This window comes from Eschrichtius robustus, chromosome 12 (assembly GCF_028021215.1).
Source record: "Eschrichtius robustus isolate mEscRob2 chromosome 12, mEscRob2.pri, whole genome shotgun sequence".
NCBI classification, from domain to species: domain Eukaryota; kingdom Metazoa; phylum Chordata; class Mammalia; order Artiodactyla; family Eschrichtiidae; genus Eschrichtius; species Eschrichtius robustus.
This window is the reverse complement of record NC_090835.1, coordinates 83,387,293-83,415,089: the sequence shown is the minus strand read 5'-3', so window position 1 is coordinate 83,415,089 and position 27,797 is coordinate 83,387,293. Positions and strand designations below refer to the sequence as shown.

Genomic DNA, 27,797 nt, shown 5'->3' with positions numbered 1-27,797 from the left:
AGAAAATTCCACGCTCGTGAAGGAGGAGACAGGAAATGCCATGGCCAGCGCCGTAGTCAGGAGACAAGGCAACACCCGCTCATTCCCAGGCACACGCCAGCCTGGCAGGCACACAGACTGTCTTGTTTGATGCTGTGTGGTCCAAGGTCAAATTCAGCCTTCTCTACTCCTGTCTCTTGAAAATCCTAATAACTAGGACACCTCTAGACGCAGCTGTACTTATGATTTACGGATTTAAATTTTTCTTTAAGTTGTTTTGGTTTTAAAAAAAATTGGGGTAAAATACACATATCATTTACTATCTTAGTCATTTTTAAGTGTACAGTTCAGTGGCATTGAAGTACCTTCACTGTGTTGGGCTGCCATCACCACCATCCATCTCTAGAACTGTTCTCATCTTGCAGAACTGAACTCTACCTCTTAAACAATAACCCCCCATTCTCCCCTCCCCCACCCGCTGGCAACTACCATTCTACTTTGTCTCTATAAATTTGACTCTTCTAGGGCCTCATATAAGTGGAATCATGTAGTATTTGTCCTTTTGTGACTGGTTGCAGTTTATTTTTAAATAAACATTTTCCAAAGTATATTTATGACTCTCACAGGAAATTTATAAAATACAGCTAAACATAAGAAGATAAAAATCACACATGACCCCACCACCCAAAAACTACAGTTAGCATTTTGGAATCTTGAGTCATAACCAGTTTTTTGCTGTTAGCAGATGATGAACCCTTTTACCATGTCCTTCAGTATTCTTCCATTCAATAAGACATTTTGAAAAGCTACAGAGTATTTATTAATAGGGATTACTACAGTTATTTATTCAATCCCATATTATTGGATATTTCCAGCTTTTATAGTGCTACAGTAAACATTTTTGTGACTTCCTGCATTCATGATTATTTTTTAGGATAAATTCCTATTACTGGAATTTCTGGGTCGAGTAGTATGTACATTTAAAGGTTTTATATATGTATTGCCAAAATACCCTCGGTCATCTAATTCTTATGAGCCATAAATCCTGTTTTTTGGTAAATATAAAATGCATAGGCTTCTTTTTTTAATGTCAAAATGCCAGTTTATTAATTTATAAAGAGATGTCCACCTATCAAAGGTTGTGCTCGTATTTTCATTACATTTCTGCCTGAAGTCAATTTCCTTTTTTTTTTTTAATTTTTAAAATTAAAAAAAATTTTTTGGCCATGCCACGTGGCACATGGGATCCTAGTTTCCTGACCAGGGATCGAACTCGTGCCCCCTGCAGTGGAAGCGTGGAGTCTTAACCCACTGGACCGCCAGGGAAGTCCCTGAATTTAGAGGGGATGCCAGATCATACCCCAGCACTGCTTTGTTAACTACCGGGAGGAAGTATTGTCCTGGGGACCATGGCAGTTGAAGTACATGTGAGCGGGACGTGCCTTTATTGTAGGAAGGGCCTGTTTGTAAAGTCAGATCATGACCAGAGGGTTGATTTTTTTTTTTAGTTTGAAAAAAGACTTTCCCAGAGAAATTGGGAGACAAGTGATACCTAAACGCTTCCCTCTCATTTAGCATGAAGCAAAGGCTTCTTGCTCCAGGGCTGAACCCAAAGCTTCTGAGCGGGAGGAGCGTTCCCCCAAGTTCCTATCATGCCCTCAATTTGTTTGTTTTAACTAATTAATTAATCGATTAATCCAGACAAATGTTTGTGTGCCTGCTGTGCGTCAGGCCGGACTATAAAGTAATTATAAAACATGTCTGATCTCTGACTCACGGAACTTACTGTTTATTAGGGAGAGAATAGATAACACACAGCAAACAATAAATAATTATAGTTGTGATAAGGGTGGTGAAGGAAATATACAAGGTTGTGTGATAAGGAAAAATGAAAGGGCGATGACCAAGTGTTTCTGGGAAACTGCCATTTGAACCGAGTGTGTGTGCAGGTGGTGTAGGGGGGTTTAGGGAGGGGGTCTGGGCAGAAGAAAGAACGTTCCAGGCATAGGGATCAGCATGTGCAAAGGCCTCAAGTGAGGCACAGACACCTTGGTGCATTCTAGTCACTGAAGGAAGGCCAGTGTGACAGGAGCCTGCAAGGTTTGGCATTTTTCTCGGGTGGGGCTATGCAATTCTACCCCTAGAATCCTCCTCCAGGCCAGAAGAAGGCCTGGGTAGAGGTGAAGGGACATAAAATCCATACTGAAAGAGAAGATCAAGCATTGCTAAATAGCCTGACTTTTATTTAAATCTTGCCATTTGGGGCTGTTTGAAATAGGACAAGCAAATCATCCAGAGAGACAGTGCAATCAGAGTAGCCTGTTTAATTTTGTTTTGAGCTCCTTGATCACCAAACCCAGTGTGGTGATGTTTGGTTTATAAGTTGCAGAGGAGGGCAGATTTCTCACGGGAAAGAAGCAGTTCGTAACCGAGGCCTGTTGAGGTTGCGAATTTAAAGCCCTCCCCGCAAAATCGCTTTAAGGCTGCAGGTGCTTGGGGATGGATCCTATTTGTATAACCAGGGTCAATTCTGATTTCTAAGGTTTCTTCTTTAAGTGGCCTGTAACTCGTTCAACTCAATGTTTAAAATGTGAATTTTAGGAGAGCAGTAATGGTTTTCATACAAAGTGATCTACTGTTTCTAAATCCCTCATCCTCCCCCTCAGCAGAGGTTTTCAAGTTCTATAGAAAATAGCCAGTGGGAACGCTGATGAGTTTTTTTGCCTGTTTCCTTTCCTCCCTCTCCTTCTCTCCTATCTTCTTCCCGGCTCCCAGCATGTGTTTATAGGCCAGTGGTGACAAACATACCACAAGGTGAGTGGCTTAAACAACAGAAATGTAACGTATTGTACAAGTCCAAGATCAGGGTGTCAGCAGGGCCATGCTCCCTGGCTTGTGGCAGCGGGACACCAATCTTTACTCTGTGTCCATAGTAGCCTCTGCGTCCCGTTTCCCCTTTCTAAAGGGACACCAGTCATATTGGATTAGGACCCATTCTACTCTACTATGGCCTCATCTTAACTCTTTACATCTGCAATAACCCTAACTCCAAATAAGCTCACATTCTGAAGTGCTGGGGGTTAGGAATTCATGAGAATTTTGTGGGGACGTGGTTCAACTCATAATACTAGCTGTAAATACATGATTCTGTCACATTATAATAGCTAGTTAAGAAGATTAAGCTCCGTTCAGAGAGATGAACTCAAAGAAGAGATGGGTACAGTTGTTGCAGTCAGAAGTTGTGCATCTCGGGGCAGTGCCAGCGTCCTTGGGGTTTTCTTTAAGGTCAACAGCGATGAAGCAGGAAATGTTCTTTTTTTTTAATTTACAAATTTATTTTTATTTATTTATTTATTTATTTTTGGCTGCATTGGGTCTTCGTTGCTGTGCACGGGCTTTCTCTAGTTGCGGCGAGAGGGGGCTACTCTTTGTTGCGGTGCGCGGCCTTCTCATTGTGGTGGCTTCTCTTGTTCTGGAGCACGGGCTTCAGTAGTTGTGGCACGCGGGCTCAGTAGTTGTGGCTCGCGGGCTCTAGAGCGCAGGCTCAGTAGTTGTGGCGCACGGGCTTAGTTGCTCTGCGGCATGTGGGATCTTCCCGGACCAGGGCTCGAACCTGTGTCGCCTGCATTGGCAGGCTGATTCTTAACCACTGCGCCACCAGAGAGGTCCCTAAGCAGGAAATGTTCTTGTCACCACATCCCGTCTCTCCTCATTGCCACCTGTTAGGGTTGCCAGACTTAGCAAATAAAATATCCAAGGCCACCTGTTAAATTGGCATTTCAGATAAACAGCAAGTACTTTTTTTAGTGTAAGTATATCTCAAAGTATATATGGGGCATAATTACAGTAGAAAAGTATTCTCTGTTTATCTGGAATTCAAGTTTCACTGACCGTCCTATATTTTATCTGCAACCATACACCCAGCCCAGCTCTGGCAAGGAATAAAATGTCATGTGTCTGGTCTTGCCATTAGACACTCCAAGTCTTTCTGATTCAAATACCATAGAGTATCTGCTATTATGGCCAGAAGTATATAGACTGTAAAAGGTCAGCAAAGAATAGAGGCTTGAGTCTTCCCACAGACAGACTCATGGGCTGCTGGCTCCCCTTCTGATGTAGAACAGGTGACCCCAGAGAGGCTAAAATATACCAGGTTCTTTTGAGTCATGCCACTAGTTTGCTGAGTTGTCTTGGGCAAACCATGTAGCGTCTGGGTCTCCATCCCCACCTGTCAAATCGAGGGTGAAGGTCACTGTCTCAACCCCAGCGATTCCTAAAGACAGGAATGCAGGAGGCACTTGCTACTCAGGTTGTCCACAGACCAGCATCACCTGGGAACTTGTTAGAAACACAGACTCCAGGCCCCACATCAGACCTTCTGCACCGGAACCTTCATGTTAACGAGATCCCCAGGTGTTTGAAGTGCTGCTGCCCTGGGTGAAAAGCTCTAAGTAGGCTTGCAGATGACCCTGTGCTTCCAACCCCAAAGGTAAGAGAGGGAAACCCCGTAAATCCAGTAATTCATTTGCATCTTTCTGTTCTTGTCCAGTTTTGGTTTTGCTATAACTGTTTAGGAGCGGGGGAGGGGGGACTATCATGGGTGGATTTGGTTTCCAGCTGGGCTGCTGCTGCCCAGAAGTCACGGGCACCTGGGTGTTCCTGGGCACCTAGAGCGAGAAGGCTGGGCGCGAGGGGCCTCTTTGAGAGAAGGGTTGGTTTCACAGTAAGCAAAGGGAACAGGGACCCATCACCTGGCTCTGTTGGTCCCAGTGGGTTTATCACCACCAGCTGCCGTGTAGCATTTAGCAGCTGGAGATGAAAAGCCCGGGACCCTCCCACACCATAGCGTGGCCCTTGTTCTCACAGCCCTTCCAAGATGAGACACACGGCCCCATCAAAACAACCTCAGACAGATGGTTTTAAAGCCTCATTCAGCAAAGGCCTTTGTCCAGGGCTCAGAGTGTGTTTTGTTCCCTCGCTAGCTGGTAGGAGTTAGTCTTGTCTTGTGCTTGTATCATGTACTTGGAAGATTGGCGTCACACATCAAACCGAGCCCCTGTTTGTAAGATGAGCTTGTGGGGGACAAAAAGTGAAGAGACAGGTGGACGACAGGGGCTCCGGAGGAGGAAACCTGACTTGATTACAGACGAAAGCTGCCCAACCCGGACCTGTGGTCTGTCCAGCTACAAGAGACTTGAGACTCACAGAGCCTGGCCTTGTCCTTTTATACCAAGGGAGAGAGTTGCTGGACATTCCCAAGGATACAGCAGTAAGGGCAGAGGAGGGTCTGGGCTGCTCACACCCCATGCAGCACCAGGGCCCAGGGGAGCTGTGGGAAGGTTGGGTTGCCAAACGGGATGGTGGGCATGGCCCAGGGGACCCAACGAGGAAGGCAGAGATCTGGGTCCATCCTGGTCCCTCGGGCCAAACAGCTGCCAAGATCCCCTTTGGCCCTAAGGTCCTGTCTGTATGAATAAGAGAAAATAAACCAGAGTCTTCACTGCCCTCACTGTATTGGTTGGCATCTGAGGAAGAGTGGGGCTTATAGCCAGCCCTAGACTTGATCTTTTATTTTTTCAGTAAGCAGAAACTACTTATTAAACTTTCTTAGTCTGTTCAGGCTGCTATAACAAAATACTGCAGACTGGGTGGCTTATAAACAACAGAAATTTACTTCTCACAGTTCTGGAAGCTGGACGTCCGAGATCAGGGTGCAGCCTGGTCAGGTGAGGACCCTCTTCCAGGTCACAGACTTCTTGCTGTGTCCTCATGTGGTGGGCGGGTAAGGGAGCTCTCTGGAGCCTCTTTTATAAGGGCACTAATTCCATGCATGAGGGCTCCATCCTCATGGTTTAAACACCTCCCCAAAGGCCCCACCCACTAATACCATCATCTTTGGGGGTTAGAATTCCAAAATGTGAACTTGGCAGGGGACACAAACATTCAGACCATAGCAGTTATTATCTAAGTATAACAGTCGTGCAGGAAAGTGGAGAAACCGTAAGAGGTCACCTCCAGGTAACAGCACCTTGGAAGTGTGTCCCCTTCCCACCTACACTTGATTTTTGTCCAATCGCCTGTTACAGCCTGGAGAATTTATCCCACGTGGAGCTTCTAGAGGTTTAAGCAAGAACCACTGGGTTGAGTGACTGTGGCTAATTGTTAACCAGCCTGAAGCTGACCAGGCCGGTAGCATCTTTGAACGGCTGCCTCCCCTCCCCCGCACTCCCATTTCTCCTGATCAAATCTTTTCTTCTCCTGTCTGGCCAGGATCATGTTTTTTTCTTACTCCGTTGTTCTTACTGAAATAATTTTTGTCCTTAATTTAACAATGAACTTGTTGATGTTATTTTTATCCAAGTTAAAAAAAAAGGCTGTGATTTTAGACATTTTTTGGTATGTGATCTCGAGGAGCTGTTTCCTCTTTATGGCTCTCAGTGAATTAACAAAAAGTTCACACCTTCCGCCTCGCGCTGCATGTTGTCTGCCCAGGCCAGTTGTAAGTAGAAGCCTCAGACTTAGAAACAGTGGAGGGGCTGAGTGTGGGCCTGGCACCAGGAGTTGCTGAGATATTTCTTTCTTGAAGGCCACAGGCCGGGTTACATAGCCTTATAAAAAGGAATGGTACATCAGGAAAACTACGTAGAGGCTGGGCACTTTTATTGCCAAATTCTCTTTAATGCATCTCTCATTTTTGCTACATCTCTCATTTTTTGCTACATTTTTACATCATAAAAATATCCTTGTCTTCCTACGTTCTATAAAGCTGGAGAAAATAGATTACAAATCATGCAGTCTGGGGTTAAAATGGTAACTCTGCAGATTCTTTAATTCTCCGGGCAGCCTGGGAGAGAGAGGGAGGGGGAGTGTGTATGTGTGTGTGTATTAGTTTGCTAGGGCTGCCATGATAAAGTACCACAGACTAAGTGGTTTATACAGTAGTAAAGCACACACGTTCTTAAGGGCACAGTGTGATGAATTTTTACATCTGTGGGCACCAGGTCGGGAGACAGCCTTCCCAACTTTCTCATGCCCTTCCAGTCAACACCCCCTCCCAAAGCAACCGCTCTTCTGCTTTCACGTTTCCTGATTAGTTTTACCTGTTCTTGCCCTTCATTTCTCCCTGATTTTTAAAAATGGCTCCATTTTTTATATCAGTACGTGCGTCAGAATCCCCTGGGGAATTTAAGCACAGATCCCTGGGTCATGCCCAAGTTTCTGATTCACTGGTCCCGGAGTGGACATACATGCAGCAGTGTGTACCCCTGGGATCCACGGAGAGGCTGGCACTGTGGTCCACAGCCACAGTGTGTTACAACTGTGTGTTATAAGCCCCAGTGTCTATAACTCTGGTCTGTTTACCCGGTCCTCCGTAGATGAAAACTTCTTGGGTTGTTTCCATCAGTTTATTGTCAAAAACCATGCTGCTGTGTGCAACCTTGTGCATGTGTCATTTTGAACGTGGCAGGTACGGCTGTGTGATAAATTCCCAGAAGTGGAATTGCCCCATCCAAGGGCTGATGCATTTGTAATCGCGCTGGAAATTACCAAATTGCCCTTCCGAAGAGGTGGTCCATTCTGCATCCCACCAGCAGTGTGAGAGAGAGCCTGTTTCCCCGCAGCCTCAGCAAGAGTGTGCGTCAAGCTTTGGATTGCTGCCAATCTGATAGGGATGAGATGGTATCTCATTGTAGCTGTAGTTCATTTCTCTTCTTTTTCTTTTTTAAATAGTTTTTTCTTTTCTTTCTTTTTTTTAAACAGAATGTTACTGAGAAGAGTGGCATTTTTTTTTAAAATAACTTTATTTATTTATTTATTTTTGGCTGTGTTGGGTCTTCGTTGCTGCGCACGGGCTTTCTCTAGTTGTGGAGAGCGGGGGCTTCTCTTGTTGCGGAGCACGGGCTCTAGGCACACGCGCTTCTGTAGTTGTGGCACATGGGCTCAGTAGTTGTGGCGCACAGGCTTAGTTGCTCGCGGCATGTGGGATCTTCCCGGACCAGGGCTCAAACCCACGTCCCCTGCGTTGGCAGGCGGATTCTTAACCACTGTGCTGCCGGGGATGTCCGGCATATTTTTTTAAATTTTTATTTTATTTTATTTATTATTTATTATTTTTGGCTGCGTTGGGTCTTAGTTGCGGCACACGGGCTTCTCTCTAGTTGCGGTGTGTGGGTTTTCTCTTTCTAGTTATGGTGTGTGGGCTCCATAGTGCGTGGGCTCTGTAGTTTGAGGTACGCAGGCTCTCTAGTTGAGGCGTGTGGGCTCTAGAGCGCAGGCTCAGTAGTTGTGGCTCACGGGCTTAGTTGCTCCGCGCCATGTGGGATCTTCCTGGACCAGGGCTCGAATCTGTGTCCCCTGCACTGGCAGGTGGATTCTTTTTTTTTTTAACATCTTTATGGGAGTATAATTGCTTTACAATGGTGTGTTAGTTTCTGCTTTATAACAAAGTGAATCAGCTATACATATACATATAATCCTCATATCTCCTCCCTCTTGCGTCTCCCCCCCAGCCTCCCTATCCCACCCTTCTGGGTGGTCACAAAGCACCGAGCTGATCTCCCTGTGCTATGTGGCTGCTTCCCACTAGCTATTGATTTTACATTTGGTAGTGTATATATGTCCATGCCACTCTCTCACTTCTTCCCAGCTTACCCCCACTGTGCCACCGGGGAAGTCTGGCATATTTTAAAAAAATATTTATTTTATTTATCTTATTTATTTGTTTATTATTTTTGGCTGCGTTGGGTCTTAGTTGTGGCACGTGGGATCTTCGTTGCGGCATGTGGAATCTGTTGTTGCGGCACGTGGGCTCTTCGTTGTGGCATGTAGGCTTCTCTCTAGTGGTGTGTGGGTTTTCTCTCTCTAGTTGCGGCGCGCGGGCTCCAGAGCACATGGGTTCTGTAGTTGTGGCGTGTGGACTCCAGAGCGTGTGGGCTCTGTAGTTGGAGGTATGCAGGCTCTCTAGTTGAGGCGTGCAGGCTCAGTAGTTGTGGAGTGCGGGCTTAGTTGCTCCGCTGCATGTGGGATCTTAGTTCCCCGACCAGGGATCGAACCCCCATCCCCTGCATTGGAAGGTGGATTCTTTACCACTGGACCACCAGGGAAGTCCCTTCATTTCTCTTCTGTGTGAGGTTGAGCATCCTTTTAAATGTATAAGGGCCATCTGTGTTTCTCTTCTCTGTGAACTGTCCGTTCATACCCTTTGCCCATTCTTCTGTTGGGTTATCTTTTCATCCTTAGGTTCTAGGTGCTCTTCATACATTAGCGAGATAAGCCTTTTTTTATGATCCGAATTGTAAACATTTTCCCCTTGGTCATCACTTGCCTTTTGATTTTGCTTATGGTATTTTTTCATATCTAAGTTCTGGATTTATATATATTGTAAAAGATTCAAAATAATGGGAAAACAGAGTTGGCCAAAAGCACAAAAACCAATAGAAAGTAACTCACAAATCCAGGTTTGCAGGGCTTAGGAAGGAAGCTGGGAGAGAAAGGAGGCATCCACGTGTGCAGTGATGCTCTATAAGCCACCAGGTTTTCTGACAAAGGCAGAAGCCTCGCTGGCAGGTGGCCAGACTTTAAGGGGATGTGAAGAGCAGATGGGGCGTCAGCCACAGGTGGCCACGGGCCAGCTCAAGTCCCGGGGAGGAGGTCAGAGACTGCACAGCTGTATCCGGACAAGACGGGACCTGTGAAGGCATGCGGGAGAAGCTGCTTACAGGTGACACCAGGGGAAACAAGAAAATGTCTGTTAGTCATAGGAAACCAGACAGGAGGCCAGTAAGAGTGCCGCTCCCAAAGGGCCGGCGGCTCCACCTGAGGCTGTCAGGGCAGCCAGGCTCTTATTGATCACGTTGACTCTCTTTTTAAACTTTGATCAGAGATAAACAAAGCAAGTGTCACTTTTGACGGAAGACAGGATGACATCCACAGAGGGTGGGTCGTTATTGAAGGTGCTCCTTCCAGGGTGAGGTTAACCCCTCCGGGGGATATACTGACCTACTCCATGGTGGTGCATAGGAAAGAGGGCTCACAGAATATGGGTGTTGGGAGGTGTTAGGGGTCATCTGGGCTGGGGATTGCAAATTGGTGGCTTGTGGTCAGAGTTGGCTTGTGTGTATATTTTCTTTAGCCAGTTTGGTGTTGGCCCATAAAGTGTTTTTACAATTTTGGAATTAGTCACCAGCATTTAAAAATCAGATGATTTGACGTAGGGATTTCTCTCTTTGCTTTTGAAATATGGGGCCACACCCCTCCCAGGGCCTTCCCCACTCCTTCCTTCACCCCTTGGGACATGTATTCTGCACTTTGCCAAAGTCTCCACTCCTCTCTAATGTCTCCTCGGCATTGAGACTGCCTGGCAGCCACCATGTATCCCAGTTTGAATTGTTTTTCTTTTAGTAAGGTTGAAATGGAGGTGGATCTTAAACTTGTTTCTCTTGCAAAGTGGAAATGTGGAAGACAGACCAAGAGGGCCCTAGAGCTAAGGAAAAACAGTGGGGAGCATATTGTGGCACTGAAGACTGTTCCCCGTTTAGTGCAGCGGCCTCTGTGTTGAAAGGATTTATCTTAAGACGCCTGGACCACTTTGCTCATTGCATTCCCCACCTGGTCTCTGCGGGCGTCTTGCTGTGACTCAGGGCCGGAATCACTTCTCTGGTCTAAGAGCTCAGAGATGTGCTGAAACATACTCTTCTAAAAAAATCACAGTCGCTCACTGCCAGACCATCGCCGTTCTTTTTGAGAGCTCATGCAGGATAGGGGCACTGCTTAAAGGGTCAGAGCTCTAACTTGGGGAGTGAGAGGATTTTTATAGGAATTAGTGAGCAGCCAAAAATTCAAAAAGAAAAACAATCCAGAACTATCCATTTGTTTATAGCCTCTTGGAAAAACACAGAGTTCCAACCTCCTCCACAGCTCTGTGGCAAGCAGAAGGGGCCAAACCAATCTACTTTCCTGCCCTGCTCAAAAGCAGGAAGGTAGCAGGCAAGGGGAAAGCAGCAGAGGTAATCTGCATGAATCAGAGCACAGCTTGTGAGCATTTGGATGTGACGCTGCTTGTCCTATTGTAGGAGAAGGAGATCAAAGGAGCAGCTCCTTACTAGTAGGGGGGCGGGGGCGGGGCCGGGGGGGGGATGTGAGGTGGCTTTGGGGGCTGGGCTGGGCCGTCGGACACTGGGAGACTTGAGACATGGCCCCTGTCCCTTTACCCTGTGAACCCTGTTTCTTCATCCCCTCCGCCCACCCCATGGGTGGTTACAGGGATCAAATGAGACAGCACGTTGAAGCATTCTGAAACCGTGGGGGCTGCAGAGGACAGACAGATTCCAGAGGGAGCTTTAGGGTCATTCCCCACGGCCAGTCTGCCGGCTGGTCTGGTCCTTTTGGTTCCATCAGCCACACCTCTCCGAATTTGTCTTCTCCACCACACTGCCACCAGATATCTGAGTGCAGGGCGCTCCCGCCCCCCAGCCTGGGCTCGTGTGAGTGCCTCCTGACTGCTCTCCCGGCCCCATTCCGGCCCCCTAGCCCATCCATCTGGCGGGAAGAGTGCGTCTGTGACTCAGTCCTCCAGAACCTTCCCTTGCCTTTGGAAGCGTGTCTTAACCACGACCTGTCGGGGGAGCCGCCCGTGGCATGGCTTGCCCACCCCTGCTCTGCAGGTCACGCCAGTCCTCTGTCCAGCAGGATCTTCCCCGGATGCCTCGGCCCAGACCACCCCGCCCTCACCAGCTCTCTGGCCCGCGCCACCTCAGTGACCCTTCCTCCCCAGGGCCCTGCCCCTCATCATGTCCTGCCCACCTCACAGCACTGATCACACCTGGCCGCCGGTGTTTTTTTAAAATTATAGTGAAATACACATACCGTGAAATATGGGCCATCATTCATCTGAATGTACAGTTCAGTAGTGTTAAGTACATTCACACTGTTGTGCAATCTCCAGAACTCTTCATTGCAAAACTGAAACTTTGTATCCATTAAACAGCAACTCGCAATCCTCCCTGCCCCCAGCCCCTGGCAACCACCGTTCTTTCTGTCTCTGTGAGTTTTCCTCCTCTGGGAAGCTCCTGTGATGGAATCATACAGTATTCGTCTTTTAGTGACGGCTTATTTCCCTTAGCATTATGTCCTTTAGGTTCATCTCTGTGTAGCATGTGACAGGATTTCCTTCCTTTTTAAGGCTGAATAATGTTCTGTTGTATGTGTAGACCACATTTTGTCTTTCCATTCATCTGTTGATAGACACTTGGGTAGTTGCTACCTTTGGCTGTTGTGAATAGTGCTATGAACATGGGTGTACAGATATTTCATCAAGATCCTGCTTCCAGTTCTTTCGAGTCTGTATCCAGAAGTAGGATTGCTGGACCATCTGGTAGTTCTATTTTTAGTTTTCTAAGGAATCATCGTACTGTTTCTGATAGTGACTGTACCATTTTACATTTTCACAAACAGTGCACGAAGGTTCCAATTTGTCCACACCCTCGTCAACACTTGTTATTTTCTGTTTTTTGTTTGGTTGGCTTTATTTTAATTGTGGCCATTCTCATGGGTTTGAGGTGGTATCTCATTGCGGTTTTGATCTACATTTCCCTAATCATAGTACCCTGTGCTATACAGTAGGACCTTGTTGTTTATTTATCTATAGTAGTTTGTATTTGCTAATCCCAAACTCCTAATTTATCCCTCCTCTCCCTCTCCACTTTGGTAACCATAAGTTTGTTCTCTGTGTCTGTGAGTCTGTTTTTGTTTTGTACATAAGTTCATTTGTATCATATTTTAGATTCCACATATAAGTGATACCATATGATATTTGTCTTTGTCTGACTCACTTCACTTAGTATGATCATCTCTAGGTCCATCCATATTGCTGCAAATCTTTGCCCATTTTCAGTCTGGTTGTTTTTTGTTTTTGTTGTTGCTGTTGTTATTGGCCTCTGGTTTTTAGGTATAGAGAATTTGGTGTGCACTGGCTAAGCTCCGAGAGGGCAGGGCCATGCCCACCTCGTACCCTGCTGTCCCCCAGCACCCAGCATGGGGCCCTGCACGTGGTTTATTAGTGGATGAATGAACATGCAAGGAGCTCTCATCAGCAAAGGAAAAAAGAATGTATTAGTCTATCCATCCATTCTTGTTTCAAGAAGGTTTTAAGGCTCTGGTCACATCTCTTTGGAACCATAGTATATGGGGTGAAGAATGGAGGTGACTTGAAGAGGCTTTAAGATGGATAATTCAAAGTCTTGACATGTTATTTAACTACTTTTGGACCATGCTTGTTTGATTGAGCATAAATCCTATTTTGCCTAATAAGGTTGGTCTCGATGGTGAAACTTTGCATGTGTTTAGTTATTTTGTAGTTTCAGAATATGCTGGCATCTAATTAGTCTCCTTTGATCCTCCCTTATGAAGAAGGCAGGGAAAGGGTAATGCCAGCCTCATGATGGAAGGGCAGGAAGGAGAGGCTGACCCATTCGCCCATCTCTTCCCTTTCTCCCATGTTTCCTCCTCGGTCCTCGGTGCTGATTCCCCTCCCTGATCTCAGCCCCATCCCGGGTCAGTCACCTAGTCTTACCAGGTCTCTGCCGCTGATGGCCCTCCTCCCTCCCTGTTCCCATTTCCCCTTTAATTCAGGTCCCTGTGGTTCCTTACCTGCATCACTGGTGTCTACCTCCAGGCACGATGCTGTTTACTGCTGCCAGAGTAAACTTTCTGAAGCCCGAATTTGCTCATTTTCCTATTGAGTTTGAATTCTTTGATGTTTCCACATTGCCTTCAGGATAAAGTCCACACCCTTTGACGTGGTACCCTGGCCGCCTGCAGCATTGCATCCTCCTTGCCTGCATCCTTAGCAGATGCTGCGTCCTCTGCCCAGGATGCCCTCCTCCCCGCACCTGACTACCCCAGCTTGTTCTCAAGTTTCTGTATCTTCCTGTTTACCCTGAGGGGCTGCCCCAGCTGGAGTCGGCCCTCGCTTGCCTTGGCTCCCTGTGTGGCTGTGTTTACCTCTTGGCACCATGTGGCTGTCTGCCTGTGTGTAGGTCATTGTACATTTATTTGTCAGTCTCCCCACTGGTCTGTGCTCTCTGAAGCTGGGGCAGCGTGTTTCAATAATTAGCCCAGTGGCTCTCACAGAGTAGGGTCTTTGTGGAAGGTAGGAGGGAGAGGAAAAGGGGAAGCTTGTCTGATCTCAAAGTTCATGCGCTCCATGTCCTTACTGCCCCCTCCCACGCCGCCCCCCCCGCCACCGCCCACCAGTGCATTCTCCCAGTCCAGGGTGGCGGGGTCATGGGTTGACTCCCAGAGTGACCCAATCAGCTCTGCTTCGCTCTGCAGCCACCCTGAAACTCACCCACCCTGGCCTGCCTTCTGGTAAACGCATCCCAGCAAAGAGAGATGACTCGTGTGTGACTCAGCACGAAGGCAGCACAGCTGGAAAGGGGGCCAGTGTGTCTGCTTGGGGGAGGGTGGGCCACAGAGCACCAGGGATCCAGGCCTGCCAACTGGAACGAAGGCACGAATCCTCCTCTGTCCGTGGAGAGAGAGGCTGTAGTAGCAGAGCTTTACAAGACTTAGATACCTGGGATTCCATCTAATTTATTACTACTAAATAATATTTTAATAAACTACTATTTAGTGCATGCCTACCCATGGTTATAGGCACTGATAAGCATCTTGCATACAGATTATCTCGTTTAATCGTCACAATAGCCCAACAACAACAAAAATAATAGCAAATACATGTGTAGCACTTGCTATGCACCAGATGCTATTCTAAGTAAGCACTTTGCGTTTTTGAAGTCACCTCATTCTCACAGTAACCCTGCAGTACAGGAACTGCTGTTATCCTCATTTTACAGATGAGGAATCTGAGGCACAGAAAGGTCAGAGGTGCTCCAGAGTCACATAGGAAATAAAAGACATTTTCTTTATCCATTTGTCTGTTGATGGACACTTAGGTTGCTTCCACGTCTTGGCTCTTGTAAGTAGTGCTGCTGTGAACATTGGGATGTATGTATCTTTTTGAATTAAAGTTTTCATCCTTTTTTTTTTTTTTTTTAATGGATGAAGAAGATGTTTCATACACACACACACACACACACACACACACACACACACACACAATGGAATATTACTCAGCCATAAAAAAGAATGAAATAATGCCATTTGCAGCAGCATGGACGGACCTAGAGAATATCATACTAAATGAAGTAAGTCAGACAAAGACAAATATATCACTCATATGTGGAATCTAAAAAATAATACAATTAAATCTATTTACAAAACAGAAACAGATAGACATGGAAAACAAGCTTATAGTTAGTTACCAGAGGGCAAGGTGGGGGGAGGGATAAATTAGGAGTATGGGATTAATAGATGCACACTACTATATATAAAATAGACAAGCACAAGCATTTAATGGATAGCACAGGGGACTATATTCAATATCTTGTAATAACCTGTAATGGAACATAATCTAAAAATATATATATGTATAACTGAACCACTTTGCTGTACACCTGTAACTGACACAATATTATAAATCAACTATACTTGAATTTTTTTGAAAAAGAGGGAGTTGTGGGTTCCCTGGTGGCCTAGTGGTTACGATTCCGGGCTTTCACTGCCATGGCCTGGGTTCAATCTCTGGTCCAGGAACTGAGATCCCACAAGCCACGCAGTATGGCAAAAAAAAAAAAAAAAAAAAAATCATCAATATCAAAAAAAAAAAACAAACAAAAACAAAGAGGGAGGAAATAAATGACAGAGCTTTGATACAAGCTCAGGTTTCTGAGTCCACACTTTTTTTTTTTTTAATTATTTTTATTTTTGGCTGCATTGGGTCTTCATTGCTGCGTGCTTTCTCTAGTTGTGGAGAGCAGGGGCTACTCTTTGTTGTGGTGCATGGGCTTCTTATTGTGGTGGCTTCTCTTTGTTGCAGAGCACGGGCTCTAGGCGCGCGGGCTTCGGTAGTTGTGGCTCACGGGCTCTAGAGCGCAGGCTCCGTAGCTGTGGCACATGGGCTTAGTTAGTCTGCGGCATGTGGGATCTTCCTGGACCAGGGATCAAACCCATGTCCCCTATATTGGCAGGCGGATTCTTAACCACTGTGCCACCAGGGAAGTCCTGAGTCCACACTCTTAACCCTGCATCATGCTTTCTCGATGAAGTATAACTGCAGTCCCATTTTTACAGGGAAGGCGATTACGGCTCAGAGAGGTTGGTCACTTTTCTATAGTCACACAGCCAGGGAATGATGAAGGTTTGCTGTCTCCAACTGCTGGCTGCAGCCACTGTGCCTTCCTGCCCAGATCAGGAGACATCGTCATGATATGCCGTGTGCTGGCTTGTCCTTTCCCCTCCGCACTGGTGCTCCCAAGGGCCAAGTCCAGAGGGTGGGTGGGATTCTCGGGAAGAAACTCTTCTCAGTCTGGGGTTACAGCCAAAGGGAAGCATTTGATGGCACATTCTGCTCCAGATCTCCTTTCAGTTTTGGGTCCCAGAGCACTTCCTCACCCAGGGATGCTGACGTGACTCTCGTTGCCTCCACAGATGGCGAGACGGTGCACTACCACTACGGGCCGAAGGACCTGGTCACGGTCTTGTTCTACATCTTCATCACCATCATCCTGCACGCTGTGGTGCAGGAGTACATTTTAGATGTGAGTGACGTGTCTGGATTCCGAGATGGGAAGCTGGGGGGATTCGGCGGGTGGAGCGGCTGCAGCTCTGAGGCCTCCGCTTTGTGTGGAGGCCCTGGTTGGACCTAGCAACTGGATCTCCTGCACCACAGTTTGGTCTCCGTCCCCCCTCAAAGCCTTCGTAGCACGTGGGACCACGGTGTTTATTACACGGGAGGGAGCTGCCTGAAGTATGACGACACGGTGTCCTCAAGGGTCGAACACAGCAACCCTTGGGGGATGTTTTCTTTACATCTCAGCTGAAGACATTAATCTCGCTGCTTTCTCAAGATGCTTGCCTTAAACTAAACACTATATGCACACACGAGGCTTCCACGAAATAACTTGGATGAGGCTGGCTTCAAACTTCAGCCCTTTTGTGGGGAGAAAACAGGAGTTTGAAACCTGCCGTTACCTATACACTCATATGTTAACATGCAGGATTCTCTTTATTCTTTAGAAAATCAGCAAACGGCTTCATCTCTCCAAGGTCAAGCACAGCAAGTTCAATGAATCTGGACAGCTGGTCGTCTTTCACCTCAGCTCGGTGATCTGGTGCTTCTACGTGGTGGTGACGGTGAGTGGTCCTAGGGACTGCTGATGGCTGGGGCCCGGGCTGCCATGTTATCGCCGTGAGAGAGGGGTCAATGGTTTACGTGCTATTTGATAGCTGGGGAGCGTCCTCTGGTCCAAAAGTAAACACTTGTTATCGTTATGATGTAATGTCACGGTGGTGACAGCATATAGCTCCATGGCTCTGTGTTCCGTCCTAGGGCCCTCGCATGGTGCTGTCCCCTGAGCTAAGTTTTATGTTCATTCCGTTATCTGTGTTATGGATTGAAGAAATCCAAGCTCAGATTTCACAGTGGCCCCATGGTCACGTGGTTCTGAAGTGGACAGGCCTTGGACGTGAGGGTCTGGTTCTGTTGCACCACACTGGCCTCCCGAGGCTCGGCCAGCATCCCCTCGCGTGCACATCAGGTCCTGTGAGAGTCAGCGCTGTTTCTACAAATGCCTGGAGGACCAGACAGTTGACTCGCCTCTCCTTTTGCACAAGAATACTCTTATTTCAAGCAACCTTTGATACAGCAAAATTTCTTCGTACAAAGGAATGTGGACAGCCCTTCGGGGTTCTTTGTAACAAGGCTGTCATCCTAGGAAGTGTTTAATCCCCTCTATCCCCCCCAACCTGGAGCACCTCCTGTCTGTAACCCGGTCTCTTCCTCAGGAGCTAGAATTGTCCTGTGAGAAATCCAGGCCCGGGGCTTGGAAAATTCAGCAACCCTGCGACCTCCTAGAAGCTTCCTTCCCTGCCTCCCCTGACCTCTCACCCCCTTGCGGGCTGAACACTGAATCCATATTCTCAAAGCGGGACTCAGCATGCCCTTTTGTATGTTATCTTTATTTCTATTATCATTTAATCACAGAACAATAGGAATTTTAAACGCAGGGCCCAAGGCCTCTGTGCTCTGGAGCAGGCCTGCCACATTATATTCTACTCCCCCTGGGGCAGACTTTGTGTGTGGTCTGTGTGAGTAGCGCCCCCTACCTTTGTGCAGCACACGTGCGGCCCCCGGAAGTCTAGGTACCGCTGGGCTCAGGCCTCTCCCAGCCACTGGGTGTTTGGTTTACGCGGCCTCTGGAGACCCCGAGCTGCCGTGAAGCAGAACAGCCCTCGGGTCCCACGGGCATTTAACTGCTCTTGCAGGAGAAGCGTTGCCTCATCTCTGAATCACTTTTGCCCTTTCTGCCTCACCCCACTGTCCACCCCAGCTGTGACCCAGTTTCACCAGATTCGCAGGCCGACAGCCAAGGGATTTCCCCCCACTTCCAGAGTGTGCAAGGCTCAGTGCTGTCTCTTGGCTTCTCCTGGGCCGCCCAGGGCTTAGAAATGATGCTCGTTAGTCTGGAGCTGCCCCGCTTTTCTGGGGGCGTTTATGACAGGCTTTTACCACGGTGACAGCCAGCTCTCCACTCAGCAGCTCCAGCAGGAGGTAGAGACCAAGGGAGCCTGGAAAGTTCCAGTGACCCCAGGTCCTGATACATCGTGTGGCTCTCAGCCCTCACCTGCTCCCTCCAGGCCATTCTGCATGGAGTGAAGGTGACTGAAGAAGAGAGGGTCGTTTTGTAAAAGGAGTGAAAACAGCTAGTTTTTTAAATCCTATGTTTCTGTTACGATGAACTTGTTCTCGATTCTTCTCTTTCGCTCTCCGGTCAGTTCGTCGGCAGGTTCCCCCACCCACTGCCACCAGCACGTGGAGTGTCTGTCGCCCGCTCTGTGCCTCCACCTCTGCCCCCGGGCCCGTGGGTCTCTCCAGGGGATGCTTGACAATGTGCTACCAGCATCTAGTGGGTCGAGGCCAGCGATGCAGCTGAATGTCCTGTAGTGCCCAGGACAGTCCCCACAGCAAAGACAGTCTGGCCCCAGGTGTCACTAGTGCCACGGTCAGGAGGCCCTGAGCTGTAATCCAAGCCACCATCATCTCTTGCTGGACCACTTCTGGAAGGAGGCCGTTTCCACTCCTGTGTCCGCTCACCCCAATCCATTGTCTGCCCAGCCAGACAGATCTTTTTAGAACATAAACCAAATCACGCATTCCCCTGCTTCAAATCCCCTGTCGTGCTCGCGCTGAAGTGGTTCTTCTTCCTCACTCCTGTGCTCTGGGTGCTGCTGGCCTTATCCATCGGGCTCACTGGCCCCAGCCCCACTGTTCCTCTAACTCTCCTGGCTCTCCTGCCTCCTGGGCTTTGCAGGGGTGCTTCCTCTGCTGCAGTGCTGCATCCCCTGACATCCCGTGCCATCCGAGTCTCCACCTAAATGTCACCTCCGCAGAGAACTCCCCCCGCACTCGTGTCTGCTGCACCACGCCTGTTGCTGTGGCGTTTTCTTGAGCTGTGTATTCTCTGCTGCTTGCCTCTCCCTCGTACTGGCCCCCGAGCTGCTGGGAGCAGACACCGTGCTCACTGCTATCCCCCAAGCACAGTTCCTGGTGTGTACTAGGTGCTCACTCAATATTGTTGTGAGAGGGAATAAGTAGACTGCAAATGCCTCTTCTTGTTCCAACCTTCAACAGTTTTTAAAGTAATGAATTGCTTGTTTTTATCAACATCATAGATGATCATTTAAAAAAAAATAAGCCATACATAAAAGTTGGAAAAAGAAAGTAAAAATCGACCCTAAATCCCTCCCCCCACGAAATAACCAGTTTGATCTTGGTGTTGAATTCAGACATTTCTCTCTGCATTGATCCAGGCAGGGTGATGGGGTTGTAGATGGGCCAACTGATAATTTAATAAGAATGTCGACCTCCTACCTTCAGTCTAGCTCTCAGCTACTGTTCATCGCTCAGGGGAGACAAAACGCTGTACTGGGAAGGCAGGGTGGGAGGGTTCCTGGCTTCCCGGGATGCCTCCCTTCACAGTTTAACCTGCAGCTCAGCACGCAGCGGGAGCGCCGCACGGGAGCGCCTCTGAGGCCGGGGCTCAGGTAAGGGCCGCCTCCTGACACACAGGCTGCCTGGGGCAGAACCTCAGCAGTGGGTGTCCCTGAAGGACCAGTGGGTCTGGGTAGCAGCTGGCTGTGTCAGGACTGCATGCTGCTCTCTCTTCCTGTGGTGCTTTTCGTTCATCCACTGGAAAGGAAGGCTGCAGGGGAGGGGAAGGGGTGCGCCAGCTCGCCGAGGCCTCCCTTGCTCCTGGTCGATTTGTAGAATCAGGAGAGAACAGAGGATCTCAAAGTCCGCCCCCCCAGACAGCAGGCCCACTGGCGGGTGGGATCTGGGGGCGAGCCCACACTCGGTGTGCTGTGCTGAGCTCCGAGGGGCCCCGGCCCAGCCTCCCTGGGCGGTTGCCTGGCCCGAGGTCTGGAAAAGACTGTTCTCGGAGCAGTGAGTCATTCTTCCTCTGGCTGCCCTGCTCGCCTCCCTCCGCCCGGGACTGCCCCTCACAGGCCGGCAGCATTGTTCTGGGGCGTTTTCTCTGCTGGTTGGCTTCACAGTTCTGATTTCTTTGTCTCCTAAGTAAAGGGCCAAGCCGGGGAGGGTCCCTGTTTAAAATCACAGGATCGTCTGGGCTTTAGATTTCTGTCAGGGCTGCTTTTCTTGGCCAGTCTTTTTTTTTGGTGGAAATTCTTCTCCCACTTCGATCCCTGAAGTACCATTTTCATCCTTAAATACATCGGTGCTTCCTCTAGGAAGGAACGTCCTGCCCGCTTCGGTTTCCCTGGAAAGAGGGTAGGGAGGGTGGAAGGCCGTGAACCTGTGTTCCCGGGCCCGGCATCTGATGCAGGTGGCGTGTGGGGGGCAGAGAGGGGTGGCCCCAGTGTGGGTGCAGAAAAGCCCTCGTCCCACCCCGCGCGCCCCAGAGCCTCCCCCCTCTGCCGGACTCTGAGGAGGGAGATGGAATGTGGCCGGGAGGGTCTGGTGGGGAGACCCTTTCCTTCAAACCTAAGTTACTGTGGATGCCCTGGGGCCTGCGCCTGGTGGGACCCGTCGGGTCACTGTGCTAATGAGGCCCTGGTGTATCTGAAATGCCCGGGGGCACTCAGTGACCCGGGGTCTGGGTGGGGGGCGGACCGGCCCTCCCGTGGGAGTACGACTGAGGCTCCAGTAGTCACCTGGCGGCTCCTCTGGGAACTGCTGGGCCTCCTCCCCGCCGAGTGCGGCCCCGTCCTCGGTCCCGGTGGGAACATCTGAGGCTCTGGGCCCCCTCGTCAAAGCCACCAGGTTGGTTGGTTTAGTTCCGACTGACCGGGACAGCCCGGCCTGGGGCGCTTGGACCAGGAGGCTTGAGGCGCAGCTCAGAATTCCGTCGTGCTGCTGAGAAGCCACCTCGTTTGGGGAACTCCCTCCTTTCCCTGTTTCTAAAAGGAGGTCAGGCTGGCGTCACCTCCTCCGCCCTCTCTGAGCGTCGCGTGGCGTCAGCCTCCTCTTGCTCGTGGTGGGCCGTTTCCTCGTATGTTCTGTAATCTTGGATTATAAACTCATCTTTAGCGAGGTTGTGTGTGTGAGAACCCTGTACGTTCTCGGATGAAAGTACGTCCCGATGGCTTCACCGGCCCACAAATACTGTTAATACCGAGTTCTTAGTGTGAGGGCGCCTAAACACACAGGTGATGTCCATTTGAGCTCCAAACCCACGTGAAAGTGAATCTGAGGTTACAGATTTTCAGGGGGTCATATTTTTGTTTCCATCCTGAGCCCCGGGTGAGCAGACATGGTCCTCTTCTCCCTGTCTTGCTCATCGGACCCTTCCGAGTCTCCCCTTTCTCTGGGGTGCTGGCCCTTTAAGGGTCTTCTGTTCCCACGCAGGCACGAAAGCTCTGGCCCTACAGCCTCACCCCCTGCTCGGGCTTTTAGCTCCCTACCCTCTTGGGCCCTCGGGTTTTCCCTTTCTTATTGTGAGTTCCGCTTTGCATTGAAAAGAACATTTGTTAGACTGCATCCAGCATGTCCAGATGTTTTGTAACAGGAGGGTTTTCAGGTCACCTCCCCTACTCTGTAAGAGGCCCTGGGCTAGATACTGGAGATGCAAGGAAGCGCCAGAAAAGAGCCAGAAAAAAGGAGCCAGAAAAGAAGGCATGAGCAGAGTCCTGATGGTGCTATGTGATACGTGTCACACGTGAGGCCCATTGGGGAGGCCTGTGGGGTCCTGCTATTCTTTTTATTCATGTGGTGTAAAAAGCCAAAGTAGGCTTTTCGTTTTTCCAGTGGATGGTGGTTCTGGAGTCCATTTGCTTATTCACTCTACAAGCATTTCCTGAGTGCCTGCATGCCAGGCATAATACTCGACGCTGTCACATAAACATAAACTGTCACATTTATTTCTAACAATAACCCTGGGAGGGTATTTTTATCCTCATTTTACAGATGAGCCAGCTGAAGCTCAGGGAGACTAACTTGCTCAGAGGATGCAGCTGATTAGTGTCAGACCCACAGTCAGACTCGGGTCCTCTGACCCCAGAGCAGGGCTCTTCCTCCTACATCACGGCTCTCTTTTATAGTAAAGAGACCGGCCAAGTGCCAGAGGGCCTCCGTGTTCACGTTTCCTGTTCCTTCCTCATTCCGGCAGCTGGGACTAGGTGCAACCCTGACCCTGACCCCTGACCCCCGGGCCCGCCCAGCAGGCCTCACGTTCACATCTCTAAACGCTGTCTCTTCCCGTCCACTACAGGAAGGATATTTAACAAACCCAAGGAGCCTCTGGGAAGACTATCCGCATGTGTACCTCCCGTGAGTATTGTCACCCTTGGTCCCCCGGGAGGAGCGGGCTGGTGCACTGGCTTCTCGCCCCATAATGTGGGCAGAACATGGGCCGGCGGGCCCGAGGACCGGAGCTCCCCCGAGCCTGGCAGGGCCCAGTGTCGTGGAGGCAGACGTGTGGGAGCTAACTTCCTCCCCGTGTTCTTACGGGCGATTCCTGAAATGACACGTCATCTGCAGGAGCCAAGGCACAGGGTCCTGTCTCTGCCCAGGCTGCCATCACAGAGCACCGCAGGCGGCGGGGTTCTCAGGGGCTTATAAACAGCAGACATCCCTTCCGCACAGTTCTGGAGGCTGGCAGACCCGGTGTCTGGTGAGGCCGCTTCCTGCTTCATGGATGATGTCTTCTCTCTGTGTCCTCACGTGTGGAAGCGGAGAGGGGCCTCTTTCACAAGGGCACTAATCCCACTCTGGAGGGCTCCACCCCCGTGACCTAATCACCTCCCAGAGGCCCCACGTCCCGGTACCATCACCGTAGGGGTTAGGATTTCAACGTGTGAATTTCGAGGGGGTGCAAACGTAGGGTCTGTAGCAGGTTCCTACAGCGCCTGGGAGGGACGGGGAAGCAGAGCCTCTGCACAGAGCTTTCTGGGCTGCGCCCTCCTGGCACCTGCACACGTTCGCACACGTCTCCCCTCGGGCCTCCACGGGAGGCAGCACCCCTGCTCTCCTGCGCCGACGGGACACCGGGAGGGCAGAGCTGGGCCCGCGTCCCCCAGAGACCACGGCCCTTAGAACAGCAGCACCGGAGACTTAGCAGAGTTAGGTCCTCCCTCTGCTGCCGAGACGCCCCCTTCCTCAGCTCACTCCTGCCACCCACCGTCTCCTGCCCCGACAGCGCTCTGGACTCAGCCCCCTCCTCAGCCTTCCCTCCTCCACTGCTCTCTTTTCATCCTTCTTGGGTCTTTTCATGGACTTCCCATGCTCCTCCACGTGCACGGTCTTGTCTGTGGAGCAGTGTCCTGGGCTCAGGGGCGTGGTGCTCACCATCCCCCCACCTCCTCCCTCCACTCCTCCCTCTCGGCCCAGCTCCTCACACCACCTGGCCCTTGCCCCCCAGCCCACCCCGTGCTTGGCGAGCACCTGCAGGGGCTTCTCTCCATCCCTCTGGGTGACTGGCCCCCTTGTCTCCAGCTTCCAGGTGAAGTTCTTCTACCTGTGCCAGCTGGCCTACTGGCTGCACGCGCTTCCTGAGCTCTACTTCCAGAAGGTACGGAAGGTGAGTACTGGCGGCCCCTCGCTGACGCTGCTCGTCCCCACTGCCCTCCTGCTGTCCCTCCCTCTGGCCGCCCACGCGTGGGGTGGAGACGGGGGTGTGTTGGCGGGTTGAGTGAGATGCTGAGCCAGTGCCTGTTGGAATCTCCCTGATGACCTCCAGGAGGGGGGCCGCCTTGTCAGCCTCCCGCCTCCCACACGAGACGTGTGGCTTTGGGGGACCTGACTCATCTTCGGGGGAGCGGATGGAGAGGTCTCTGCCTTTCCTACAGTCTTTTTTTTTAAAGCTTCTCTCTGGCTGATTTCCTAAAGCCCTGTTCCCCAGTCCCCGTCTCTTCTTTCTCAACCTAGTTCCGTCCCCTGACCACCGAGTCTCCCTCAGACTCTGTGCAGCGAGGTGCGCGTGTCTCCGGTGGGACCTGGGGCTGTCTGTGTTAGAGCAGCCCCGCCCCGCAGGCCTGCCGTGTCCTTCTGCACTACCCCTGCTCCTCTGCCTCCCCCTGCATCTCCAGTTAGGGAATGAGCACGTGTACTGTTTGCCTCTCTTGTCTGCAGGAGGAGATTCCCCGGCAGCTCCAGTACATCTGCCTGTACCTGGTCCATGTTGCGGGCGCGTACCTCTTAAAGTGAGTGACACCCGGAGTGAGCCAGATCTCCCTGCCTTTCATGTCTGTGCCTCTCTCCACACAGTCATTTAATCAGGAGGCATTTATTGGACACTCACTGTGTGCCAAGCACCATGCTAAGACCTGGGAATACACCGACAGATGATGGAGGGTTCCTTTACGTTTACTGGCTTATTCTCCGCTGAGCAGGAGAGACGAGTTACAGACAAAGGTAGAGGCGGCTGGTGGGGCGAGCACTGTGCTGCCGTACGGACCACCTGCCGCGGGAACCCAGAGCAGCGACCACCTCCTCCCGAGACAGGGCCAGGGCAGGATCCCAGGGCCGCGGGCCGCGAGCCAGGGCTTTGCAGGTTGAGGGCAGCCTGAGCGGGGCGCCTGCCCCATGCGTCCAGGCGGCGGCGCTGTCAGAGCTCGTGGCCCTGGGCTCCCCTTCCCTTCGATTTGTCATGAAGGGTAGCGTAGTCACTGCTTGGCTGTCCTCATGTCAGAAGAGTTGCCGTCGCCTTGAGTGTCTCTGTTGTGAAGAGAATCACTGCTGAGCAGCACCTGTCCTTCTAGTTTGGAGTTTTCTCGGGCTTGGCTTTTGCGGTATAGGAGAGCACGCGCTGTATAACCTGCTCAGGTGCCCGGGGGTCGCGGGCCCGGGGTCTCCTGGGTCCACGTGGCAGGCATCCCGTGAGAATGACTGACCTGGGGGACCGGAGCCAGGTCTGCTCTGTGGTCTCTGGAGGCCGAGAGCAGCGTCCGTGCCTGGCTGGGCCTCTGAGGGGCAGAGGCCGTGTGGGTCCAGCTCTGCTCCTGTGTCGCAGGCTCCTGTGCGGGCGGGCGGGCGGGGTGGGTCTGAGGACGCCAGCCCGCGGTCGCCCAGCAGTGCCGCGAGGATGGGGACGGGGAGGAGCAGGGCAGGGTCTGACCCTGTTTGGGCCGAGTTCTTGTTCTGGAAAGAGGCTAGAACAGAAGGCGGAGCAGCCGGTCCTCCAAGATCACGCTGGCCCGTCCCCAGCAAGGCCGGCCCGGCTCAAGGTGCGGCCGCCTCTCTCCACTCCTTTTAATCTAGTTTTCAGGAGTGAGTGAGTGTGGGGAAAGGAGAGACCCTCGGCTGCAGGATTTCCCAAGGAAGACAGACCTTTGAAGTGCCCAGCGATGCGGGGTCTTGTTTGGGGAGAGCTGGGCGCTGGGGGCCTTCACTCACCCGTGGGCCCAGCCCTGCTTCAGGAGGGGCAGTTCCATCTGGGTGAAGGCAGACAAGGCCCTGCTCTCCTGGGCTGTCTGTTCTAGTGGGGCCGGGGGGTGGACCATAAATAAGGAAATGGGAGAGTTTCCCCAGGTGGTTAAGTGTGAGGAAGAAAGTAAAGCAGGGTAATGGGACGGCTGACTCGTCCACTTGGCCCCCTGTGGTGAGAAGAGCTCTCTGAGGGAGGGACTCGGGTAGAGGCGCGCGTGACAGAGCCAGGCAGGTGGATACCTGGGCGGAGCTGTGCAGGAGAGGGGGCCACAGGGTCAGGGCCCTGAGGTGGGAGCAGAGCTGAGCGGTAAGGCTTGAGACGGTCGAGGGCAGGATCCCGCTGGGCATCCTCGGCTGTGTGGAGACACTGGGTTTTCACATCATTCTCTTGACCGTTCTCAGGATCCAGTGACTTTCCTGAATGATTCCGCACTTCTTTGGTCCCCCTGGGTGGAATCACGGGGTCCCTCTTCACGGCCCGCAGGTTTTCCACCCTGCCCCCCAGTATCTCCCTGACTTCCCAAGGCCCTGCCTGCTCAGCAGCACCTGTAACTTCACTGTGCAGCCTTCTTGCGTTTGTTTGAACCACAGCCGACCATCGGCAGCAGACTGCCTGGGAAAGTCAGTAAGACCATCGTGCCCGGAAGTGAGCAGGGGGCATGGGAATGGGGGCTCGTGTTTAAGAGGTTGGTTCACTAGCACATATTTTGATGTTGTGTTGAGTTTTGCTTCTTCGTATACCTCTTAGCTGTGAAGACTTGGGTGACAAAAAAAAAAAAATCAGACGGTAGGAATCCCCTCCCACCAATCCCTCATATTTCTGCATGCAAAGCTCAGCAACTTGTTCTGAGCACCTTTTCTGTGCTTGGTCCCGTGCCAGGTGATGAACACAGAGTGACAGGTGCTGTGAAGTCAGCCAGGGCCACAGTGGGAGCAGGAGGGGCGCTGGGCCCAGACGGGACAGGTGAAATACCGGGGGTCGGTATTAAGAAAAATTCTTGAAGGTGTGGCAGCAGAGCTGAATCCTGAAGGATGAGGCAGGGCTCGCAGGGAGGGTGGGAGTGGAGAGAGGAGCCCAGGCCCCTTGCCCCCGGCTTTCGCGGTGCCATGTGGGGACTGTGAGGCTTGTCTGTGTCTCCGCAGCCTGAGCCGCCTGGGCCTGGTCCTGCTCCTGCTGCAGTACTCGACCGAGTTCCTCTTCCACACGGCTCGGCTCTGCTACTTTGCAGACGAGAACAACGAGAAGCTGTGAGTGATGCGGACGGGCTGAGGCCTGGCGAAGGGGAGGGCCCCGCGCTGGCGGTAGGCAGGGCCCTGGGGTTATTTTTTCCTGGAGCGTCTTCCTCTAGACACCTCATCCCTCAAGCACCCTCCTCGGCCACCCTTGGACCCTCTCCCCGCTTGCTGCCTGAAGGCTGACGTACCTCCCCCGCCTCCTCGGGCAGGTTTAACGCCTGGGCTGCTGCATTTGGAGTCACCCGCCTCTTCATCCTCACCCTCGCTGTGCTGGCCATTGGCTTTGGCCTTGCTCGCGTGGAAAACCAGGCCTTTGACCCCGAGAAAGGGAACTTCAACACGTTACTTTGCAGGTGAGTTGGGCAGGAGCCTCCCGAACTCGGCACAACTTCTGCCGAAGGTCAGGAGGCCGCAGACCGCTGGGTCTCCCGCACTGTGATGTTTGGGGGGGATCTCAGACATCTGGCCGGAGTGGAGAAGAGGTGCCAGCCTCCTGCTTCCATCACAGCCGTCTTCCCTCCCTGGCCCCGGTCCGTCAGGCTGCAGGCCTGGTGCCGGTACCGATGGGAGCCCCTCCCCT

General features: G+C 51.1%; 1 protein-coding gene across 2 annotated transcripts in view; it reads left to right on the top strand.

Moving 5' to 3' along the window:
- The window catches only part of TRAM2 (translocation associated membrane protein 2), a 74,782-nt gene that overhangs the window by 40,179 nt on the left and 6,806 nt on the right, over positions 1-27,797 (top strand). Inside the window, exons 3-9 of one of the 2 annotated variants that reach the window (XM_068557277.1) lie at positions 16,528-16,637; positions 17,116-17,232; positions 22,827-22,885; positions 24,050-24,125; positions 24,686-24,756; positions 27,125-27,229; positions 27,427-27,570. In XM_068557277.1, the coding sequence (XP_068413378.1) occupies positions 16,528-16,637; positions 17,116-17,232; positions 22,827-22,885; positions 24,050-24,125; positions 24,686-24,756; positions 27,125-27,229; positions 27,427-27,570 (682 nt within the window). Of the gene's footprint in view, positions 1-16,527; positions 16,638-17,115; positions 17,233-22,826; positions 22,886-24,049; positions 24,135-24,685; positions 24,757-27,124; positions 27,230-27,426; positions 27,571-27,797 lie in introns of both variants that reach the window. The other variant, XM_068557276.1, reaches the window with a different exon arrangement.